Source organism: Halichoeres trimaculatus, unplaced genomic scaffold (genome assembly GCF_033239565.1).
Source record: "Halichoeres trimaculatus isolate MK-OKI-2021-1 unplaced genomic scaffold, fHalTri1.1 fHalTri1_scaffold_22, whole genome shotgun sequence".
NCBI classification, from domain to species: Eukaryota; Metazoa; Chordata; class Actinopteri; order Labriformes; family Labridae; genus Halichoeres; species Halichoeres trimaculatus.
In genome coordinates, this window is record NW_027437200.1 from 10,943,824 (window position 1) to 10,953,484 (window position 9,661).

The 9,661-nt window shown below is 38.5% G+C and overlaps 1 protein-coding gene across 1 annotated transcript in view; it reads left to right on the top strand.

The window, feature by feature from the left end:
* ppp2r5b (protein phosphatase 2, regulatory subunit B', beta) overlaps positions 1–9,391 on the top strand; it is a 57,261-nt gene extending 47,870 nt beyond the window's left edge. Inside the window, exons 8-13 of the mRNA XM_074699309.1 lie at positions 958–1,011; positions 1,959–2,009; positions 2,231–2,350; positions 2,588–2,715; positions 4,298–4,399; positions 4,793–9,391. Of these exons, the coding sequence (XP_074555410.1) occupies positions 958–1,011; positions 1,959–2,009; positions 2,231–2,350; positions 2,588–2,715; positions 4,298–4,399; positions 4,793–5,030 (693 nt within the window). The 3' untranslated portion in view covers positions 5,031–9,391. The remainder of the gene's footprint in view (positions 1–957; positions 1,012–1,958; positions 2,010–2,230; positions 2,351–2,587; positions 2,716–4,297; positions 4,400–4,792) is intronic.
* Positions 9,392–9,661: the final 270 nt, after the last annotated feature.

Here is a 9,661-nt window from a genome sequence, read left to right on the forward strand (position 1 = left end):
GAGCAGTTTCTCTGATCCTTCACTAATGCTTTAAATAGTCAGACCCATCAGCACCTTCGTCTTAATCTCTTCTTTTCTCTTGTTATTCCTTTTTGTCTCTTTGCTGTCCCTTTTTTAGCCTTGGCGCACTCTTTTGTGCTGTGATTCTGTAACCGTGTAATGGTGCGAGTAAGGGACAGGACAGTTGGGTATGAAACGAAAGCAGGGAAAAAAGGTGGGCCACGAGAATCAAAGGGGTTTGATGAGAAGAAGAGAGAATAGCTAGTGGAGATGTGAAAGCCAGACAGAATGGAGACGGACACTGGAGCTTCAGGTCAGGTCTGACACAAAAGGAACACACATCAATAGCCTGACAGTGCAAAACATTTACTGTCTATGACAATCAGACTGGACAACCTGACGTAGTTTTATCTTGGTGACATTTAATGAAACAATTTTGGAGTCAGAAAATGGACGTGTACAGTAACAACGTAAACAAAGAAAAGGTATAAAACAAAAGAGAAAAGCAACAGAGGCAGGGACAAGAGGTCTAAACTCTATCTCACACCGCCTTGAGGGACTTCTCTCGTGTGACATCACTCCTTCCGAAGTAAACACACGCACACACAGTCTCCGTCGCTACGGTGCCCACTCACCACGGCAACTGCCCCAGTTGGAGGGGGCAACCACAAAACACACACACGCTCGTACACACACTCATGCTGAATAATAGGGGATGATTGCAGATCTAATAAGGCGAGACAAGAATTGATGTAAAAGTAGACACTTACACACACACAAGCATTCACACATACACACTTCTAACACATCTCCTCTTGGAAAACTTGTCTTTCCGATCTTTAACAGTGTGTAATCCTGAGGGATAAGTGCTAAGATCCCTCTTGTCTCCTGAACAGCTTCGGGGAATGTGTGATTTCTGAGATTGTGTGTCTAACTATGTCTCCTCTGTCCTTACAGCTGGCTTACTGTGTGGTGCAGTTTATGGAAAAAGATGCTACAGTGACTGAATATGTAAGAAAATTTCTTATTTCACATTAGTTTTATCACTCACTCACTTACAAATCAGGAAGACATCAAAGTTTTTCTATGTAAAGTTTTTGCCATAACCTCCTTGTATCAGCACAAAATTGACATTGCTCAAATGAAATTAATGTTGCAATAAAATTTATGTTGGTTTGAAGCCTCTTTTACTAAAAGAGTGATGGTTTAAAAATAATTTTGTAATCAAAATTGTTGGAAGGACACCATATTGAAACTTTTTTTTTAAATCATTTTATGCATCACAAAAAAACAAACAAATTCACCTGACTAGTCCAGAAAAAATGTCTTGTTTCAAGTTAAAGAAGTGAGGTTTTAAACGCTTGAAACCAGTTAAGAAAAATCTGCCAGTGGAACAAGTGGAAAAGTCACTAGAAAATTTTCTTGAAACTAGAATAATGTCTTAATACAAGTAACTTTTCTCTTTTTTTTACTTGTTTCAAGCAATTCAGACCTCATTTTTGTCTCTAAAAACTTGAAACAAGACATTTTTCTGGACTAGTCAGGTGAATTTGGCTTATTTTAAGTCTAAAAAAGACATTTTATAGTGAAAATAAGACAAAAACACTTGATAAGATTTCTGTTTTTTCCTGTGTAAAATAAAAAGTCTTCCTCAGTCCATCTCAAATGGGATACAGACCGGAGTAGTGACTGGTTTTTCTAGATCATGTGTATTTATGGTTTCATCTTAGCATCAGATTTTTTTAGATTACTCATGAAAAAAAGTTGTCAAACATTTTAAACAGCTTCTCCAGTCTTTAAGAGTTAAGGTTGGGTTGTCTTCCTTTCCTTTTATTCTGCTAAGACGTTTGCGTAAACTAGAACAATCAACATCAAAGTAACTGTGTTTTAAGGTTATGAAGCTATCTTGCTAAGCTAATAGTAAATTCATACTAACGTATATCTCATTATCTGTGCAGATCATCAGAGGGCTGCTCAAGTACTGGCCAAAAACCTGCACGCAGAAAGAGGTGAGGCTGCTCTAACACTTAGGTTTCTAAACTGCTCTCATTCATCACGGATCAGAACGTATCTGTTATAATAATGATGCCTCTTTGAATAACTTAAACTGTTTGTATTGTTTTTAATTTGTCTGTTGTGTAGATATTTATTAATATTAGGGGATCCTGTAGGTGTATGAACCAATTATGAAGACATATCTGTAGGTATGTTTTTATCTCTGTGCTCTAAGGTGATGTTCCTGGGGGAGATTGAGGAGATCCTGGATGTGATTGAACCATCTCAGTTCATCCGGGTCCAGGAGCCTCTCTTTAAGCAGATTGCAGCCTGCATCTCCAGCCCTCACTTTCAGGTAATACCACCTTACTTAATTCAAATCATACTACTTAAAAATAGACCCACACTTATTGAAAACAGCTGCAAAAAAAGGAACACACAGAAAAAAACAGCTCTAACCCTCAGTATGGGATGCACAGTGGTGCCATAGAAAAACACACATCAGATTCATTAGACCCTTTGGGAAGACGGGTTAATGAGGGAGATTATGAAGAAGTTCAAGTAAAAACATGTTATTTTTTGTTTGTTCCAGGTAGCGGAGCGGGCTCTTTACTTCTGGAACAATGAATACATCCTCAGTCTGATAGAGGAGAACTGTCAAGTCATCTTACCGCTGGTTTTTGCCACCCTCTACAGAGTCTCCAAGGAGCACTGGAACCAGTAAGTGGTTCACCCAAAACACACCAATCAAAACAGCTCTGTTAAAGGGAAAGAAAGCATTTAATTAACTGACCTTAGTAAATGTTCCAAGCAAAGGGGACAAAGCTTAAGAAATGGGATGCTCCACTCAAGACAAAAGCAGCTTCTAAGTTAGAGCTGAAATAAAATGCCTGGAAACTCAAGTCTTACCCCAACAAGCCAAATTTTATGGACTCTACATTGTAATCCAGGGTCTTTAACTTAAAAAAAGATATCATTGAACTCTTCCAGGCTGGTGCTCTGTTAGTGCTGTTGCCATGCTGCAAGAAGGTTCCTGGCTTGAGCCCCAAACTGAGCAGAGGTTCCTTTCAGTGTAGAGTTTCCTTGTTCTCTCTTTCTTCCTAACTGAGTCTAAAATATGTTTGTTTGGTTATCTGGTCTTGCTGATGTGTCTGTATGAGCTCCACTCCCTGAGGATAATGGGTGATTTAAATGCAAACAGATTAATTAATTAGGGTTGGAGAGGGGTGGTTAATTTCAGGAACGTTTCCTTTGGAATTTTAGTTTGGTATTATTGGAAAGGTTTAGGCTTCTTTTCTTATAATCTTGTCTGCTTATAACTAACCAAAATGTTTAATATTCATACATGTATATGACGAGATAAATGCAGTTATTATAAATTCCCCAAAATTCCCATTAATTTCCATCAGTTTCAAAAAATTTAAACACTGCCGTATGTAGAGCTGAAACGATTCCTCGAATAATTCGAGGTACTCGATTCCAAAAAATGATCGAGGAATTTTCTCCGCCTCGAGGAATCGTTTCATTTTTAAAAAGATCAAAGAGTGGTATTTCAAATAGAGCCGATGCCATATTTAGAGTTTTCAGACCCCTCAAGCCTCCTCTTTGTCAAAATAGCGACTAGCAACAAATCTAGCTTCTTTTCTGGAGTTTGGGGACTGATATGAAAGCATGTATTGATCTGCATCAGCAGCTTGTATCTCATATCTCAACAGATCGCACGGAACTTGGAATTTATCTCCCAAACTCACTTGATTTTGAACTTGATTCACTTGCTTGAAACAAATTTTCATTTGAAAAATAAGTGCTCTTTAAATTGCAAAAATGTGTTTTATCCGATTACTCGATTAATCGATGGAATTTTCAGTGGAATACTTGAATACTAAAATATTGGATATTTTAGTATTTAGTATTCAAGTACTAGCTGTATGATTTATTTTAATCATGTTTTCTCTTGTTTTTAGTTGGCTATGAAATGGACTTGAAATTTGTAAAAAAAAAAAAAAAAGAGTCTTAATATGTCCAAAAGCATATAAAACTAATAGTAAGACAACTGGTAATTTCCTTTTAGCACTCATGATAGCTTTAAAGTGAAGACAAAAAAGCATGAATTTTAAAAGAGAAGTGGTTTCTTTCACCGTGTTTGTTTTGTTTTGTACTAAAGAGTATGACGTACCCACCAGTGATTTACTCACGTATACTGTATAGGCAGCACAGAGTTTTCCAGCAGTTTGTCTTTGACGTCCATCTCCTGGCCCTCGAACAAACGTCAAGGTTCATTATCTTCTCATTCCCCCTCCAGGACCATCGTGTCTCTGATCTACAATGTGCTGAAGACCTTCATGGAGATGAACAGCAAGCTGTTTGATGACCTCACTGCCTCCTACAAAGTGGAGAAACAGAAGTGTGTATGACTCACTCTCCTTTGAGTGTTTATTTGTGTCACTGGATACGACAATGACAACAAGAGGAAGTCATAGAAAGCTCTTAAGTCATGTTTCGACTGAATTTGTTCCATTATCCATGGCATTATATTTCACGTTGTAAGAATATATCACTTAGGTCATCAGTTGAACGTCACAACAGGAGTTTTAAACTGAAGGCAGTGGATAATTTTGAGTTAAAATTATTTCAACTGTTGAATCCATATTTGTTTTGTTTTTTCAGATTTTGAAATGAAAAGACTACTGAAACTTATCTTTAAGTTGAACATGGTTAAAGCATTTGCGCTGGGCTTATTCAGAATAAAAATTAAAAATTACCATTGGTACATATTCTTGCTCTGTTTCCTCTCCAGGGAGATGAAGCGGGAGAGGGAGCGTGCAGAACTCTGGCGGGGCCTGGAGGAGTACCAGGAGCGCCGGATGCAGATGCTCACTGAGGCTGCCAGGAACCAGCGCAACCTCCAGGAGCGAGGCGAGAGGGGGGATCCACCCACCCCTTCATCCCCACAGACGGCTCACTCTGACCAACCTGAGCCCAAACCCAGCGGGGCCTCTTCTTCTTCCTCTGGAGCAGGGGAGAGCGCCACCTAGGTGTTGCCCAAATGAGACGGGGAAACACAGGGGTTAGGGGATGGGGAGAAGACATGAGGTTGATGGTGAGAGTGTTGGGAGCAGTCAGATCTAAAAAAAAGGTACTGAATAAAAACCACTGTTCTTTTTATCTTGTATCATAGAAGAGGTGGCTTTTGTTAAAAGTGCTTATACTCAGTGATCCAAGGTAAAACCTTTTTTTCTGACAGAGTTGTGTGAAACTGGTTCACCTTTTGCTGTGCACACATTATGTTTCAGATCTGAAGAAAATTACTCTCCAAAAATGCAGATTGTCATCAAAATGAATGGCTGTTTTATCAAACTGCAGGTCAGTAACCCCGATCTGCTTTAAATCGGCCTCTAGATAAGAGATGAAACTTCTCTTTTGGTGCAACACAAACCAAGTCCAACATGTGTTTAACTTGTCTTGATATTTAACCATTGGAGTCAGAGTCTGTACTGTGGCCTCGTATTTATCTTTTGGTAGGAGATGCTTATTTCATGTGTGGTTAGCACAACCCATTACTAAACTAAAGAAGCAATTTCACACAAATGTCCCAAAACTATTGCCGCACAGACCAGACACACTAACCCTCACATGCACGCAGACAGCAGGTACATATTTACTGTAAATATGAGACGACAGAGCTAACAATAGGAAGTGTATCCAGGTCATGCAAAGCTCACACACCAACAATCAACTGACGCACCAAGTTTCCTTTGGAAACACAAATGCAGACACACAAAAACACACAACACACACAGACACAGATCTGGTTCTGGCGCTAACTCTTCTTCCATCCTGTCGGGACGAGCCTTTGAGGTTCAGTAACCACTGATGAAGATGATAATGATATAAAGTACAATACTGTTCCTTCTTCTTACTTGTTACTCTACTACTACTCTACTCTACTCTACTCTAAGTACTACTGATGATGATGACGATGATGATGATAATGTTTTTATATATATATACATATGTCTCTGGATATTTCTGTAGTGTATAATGGGAGAAACACTAGTGTAGCAGAAACCATAAAGGGGAAACCCAGCTTGAATTCTGACTTTGCATCACATGTTAATTGTTTGAGGCCATAATGTGAATGCCGGAATTCAGCGGTATTTCCCTTTAACAGACCTTAAAGAGGGAAGGAATGGACTGGATTAGCTGTTTTTCTTTTCTTATGAAATTTGAACATTTTGTGGTGCAGAGTGTGTTAAAAAGGGAAATTTCATTGTTATCCAAAAACATTCCATAATCAAAGGTTGTTTTAATAATAAACCACCAATTTATGTTAAAATGCATCACAGCTGGAACACATTGTGTGTGTCCTTAATTCTTTTCTTGATACATGTTTTCAAGATAGTTTTTAAAGCTTTGCAACACTAACATTAATGTTTCTTTGCTGGCACGTCTCTTCATACCAGCCTTTGTTAATATAATATGTTCTATGCATATCACCACCACTTATTGTTACGTTAGATAAAATCAACAATAGCAAACAGTACATCAGTCTAATTTTCTATGTTGTCATCCATGTTTTACACAGTACCTGCACAAATATACCAGGTGAACAACTCTGCAGGGTACCTTTAGTTTTGAAGCATCGCTCAAAGCTGTTCCTCAGGAGTGAGGCAGGAGCACCAGACTTTAACCAAAATCTATCCGAGCAGACGTTTAAAACTCATCAGAGGTGAAATGAGCAAATAAAGGGCATCACAAGTGTTTCAGACGAAAAGAAAAACCCAGTAATCCAGTTGGACTCCTGACCCGGGATGTCTGTTCCCTTAGGCTTAGCAGACCAGATGCTGCTCGATGGCGACGATGAGGACGACTTTTTTTTTCAGTGTGAACCAATAAAATCAGTTTATTCTTGTCTGATCATTACGGTAGAGTGGTGGGATAAAGAGAGGGTAAAAAAAAAAACTGAAAAAAAAAATTATTTCAGCAATATTTTCATTCTTTCAGGATACTCTTTGTGGTTTTTGGGGGTTAAACAGGAAGTGGATGTCACACTCAATTGTTTACCCCCCACTCTTGTTTTTACTCCTGTTGCGTCCTTGATATTCACATTGTCTTAAAGGTACTTTCTGTGTACATTCATTTGATGAGAAATGACTCTTTGATTTGTAATTATGTTGTTTTTCTTGTTCTTTTTGTATGATCTTGTTCATTTTGTGGAAAACTGATACTGATGCTATTTATTTTCTATTTGATCAGGAAATGTAACCTTATTTGAAGATGATGGTCAGGTTGTGTGTGAGTGTGTGTAAGTACGAGTGTGTGTGTGTTGGTGTGTATCCAGTGAGTGAATCGATGAGCAGGAGATGTGCGTAGACAGAGCGATAGAGAACTTTGTTCCTTTTTCTCTCTCTCTCCTTCTCTCCTTCCTGAGGGACAGGGTTTGAATCTGAATGTATCGTAAAATGAAACGATTGTTTTTTTTAAAAATTTATTTCTTTCTTTTTTCGATGCTTGAGGCGCAGAGCTACCTGTCGGCTATTTGTAACCAAACACTCAAAAACGCTTCAACCAGCAGTTTTCAAACACTCTCTTTCAATCACGCCTGAGTCAACAAAGTTTTAAACCCCAGCTCTCAGATTGGCATCTAAACGTTTGAGCTCATAATTAGTATTTGAGATTTGCAAGAAGAGTTATTAATCTTGCAGTGGTGCATTCTGCTTCCTCCCCTAATTTCCTGGATTTTCTGGTAGACCTAAATTCTCATGTCATGATCCTATGCTTTCAGGCTGCAGCTACACCTAATCTGCCTTTGCTGACCTGTCCTCTCTGACTCTGATTGTCGGCACAGCAGCTTTCTGCTTCACATGGTTTGCAGCTGTAACATCCAGACTATAGATCCCTGCATCTTAAAGTTCAGTTTTTAGCCAGAGAACAGAACTTTTATCCATTTTTTGTTACATTTTTATTTTGAAAAAAAAAAAAAAAAAAGAAGAAGTAGAAAATAAGCTTGGCTCTGGGTTTTCTGGAGCTTCAAGACAAATCTCCTTGATAATTGGGTGCAGTCAATTTGCTGATGAAGGCCGTTAAAAGCTCTGGAAAATGCTGAAAACTGGGATCCTGAGTTGAAGTTGTGACACATAAATGGTTTGCAGCCTTTTTCTTTTAAGCCCTACTTAATGTTTACTTGTTGTCATTGCTTTTGTGTTGAAGTGAGTCTCCAGAAGTTAAACCAAAGAGTGTTTTCCCTTCACATATTGCTTTGATTTTAGGGTGGCAAAAAAAAAAAATGCATAAAAGCCAAAAGATTTGAAAAAAAATCCAAAAAGTTGAAGTTCTTTAAATGGCCTTTGACCCTTGTTATTGTTCTGGTAATAAACAGATAAACACAATCTTGTCTCCACATACCCTGTGGCAGCCAAAGAAAATATGTTGAGGTATTAGGTGTAAATGCAGCCTGATACCAGTCAGATCACACCTCAGAACCTGCCTGTGCAGACCATCTGACTGGAAAAAGACAAAAATAAAAAACCCTGAAAGCACCTATTTGGACAGACTCAAACACTTTTATTGATTCAGGCAACACACTCAAAAACAAACACAACGGGAAGAAACAAAACCTGACCTCGCTGTCATAAAACTCAGCTTATTTATGATTTTTGTTTTGGCTAGCTTCGTCACAGACCCTCTTGATTGTTACTGTCAGTTTTTCAGCTGACTCAAGAAAACCAGAACCCCAACGCCCACGGTTCTCGTCTTCTAAAACGTCACGATCACACACGGTGATATTCTTCTTTTTTGAAGTCTGCTGTACATTCTTGAACTGCTCCAGAAAAGGAAGCAAGAGAGGAGAGAGTGTTCATAGAAAGCCCTGGCATCACCTCACAGACAGCCATAAAACACTGTTTTCATTCACCATCACATTTCCTCTCTATGGCCGTTTCCATGCAGCCAAATTTAAACAGATGCTTTAAATCTGAGAGGCGGTGTGGATGGACTGGATGAGAACAGTCAGTAGAGATGAAAAAAGAGGGGGAGAAAGACAAAGGAATGAAAAGACATAGAGTTAGACATGATAGAATGGCAATAAGTCAGAGCAACAGTAACAGAGTGAGAATATAATGTTACCGAAACCTACAACTGCATTACGTAGCAATTTCACTGAATTTCTAGATTTGCACTGTCTGCCCAATGGTCTGTGTTTGTTGTGTTGAAGAAATACCTTAGAGAAGATGACTTAAGACGATGCAGAAGAAGAAAAGATGTATATTTTGGGGACCAACACAGCAGTGGGGGGGTTTGAATGTAGAGAGGCTTACTACTGTACGTGACATTACAGGGGGTGTAGAATGGAGAAAAAAACTATGTGCTAAAAATGAAACTTCACTTTGAGAAAACACTCCTGAAGTCTGTGCTGTTTTTGTGTCAGCTCTTGATTTTTTCCAACTGCCTTTTATGTTGATACTCAATTCAATTAATTAGTCAAAACCTAAGACTGAATTGTTTAAAGCAATACAAATTTAGATTTTAATGGGCGATGCTATCTATCTAGTTGTCTTAAACCAACACTACCATTAGCCCACTGCAAAGTTCTGGGCTGGCATAAAGTAGAAGAGAAAACTTTGAATGTAAACTTTAAAAATGTACAAAACTGTGGGTAACAAAATCA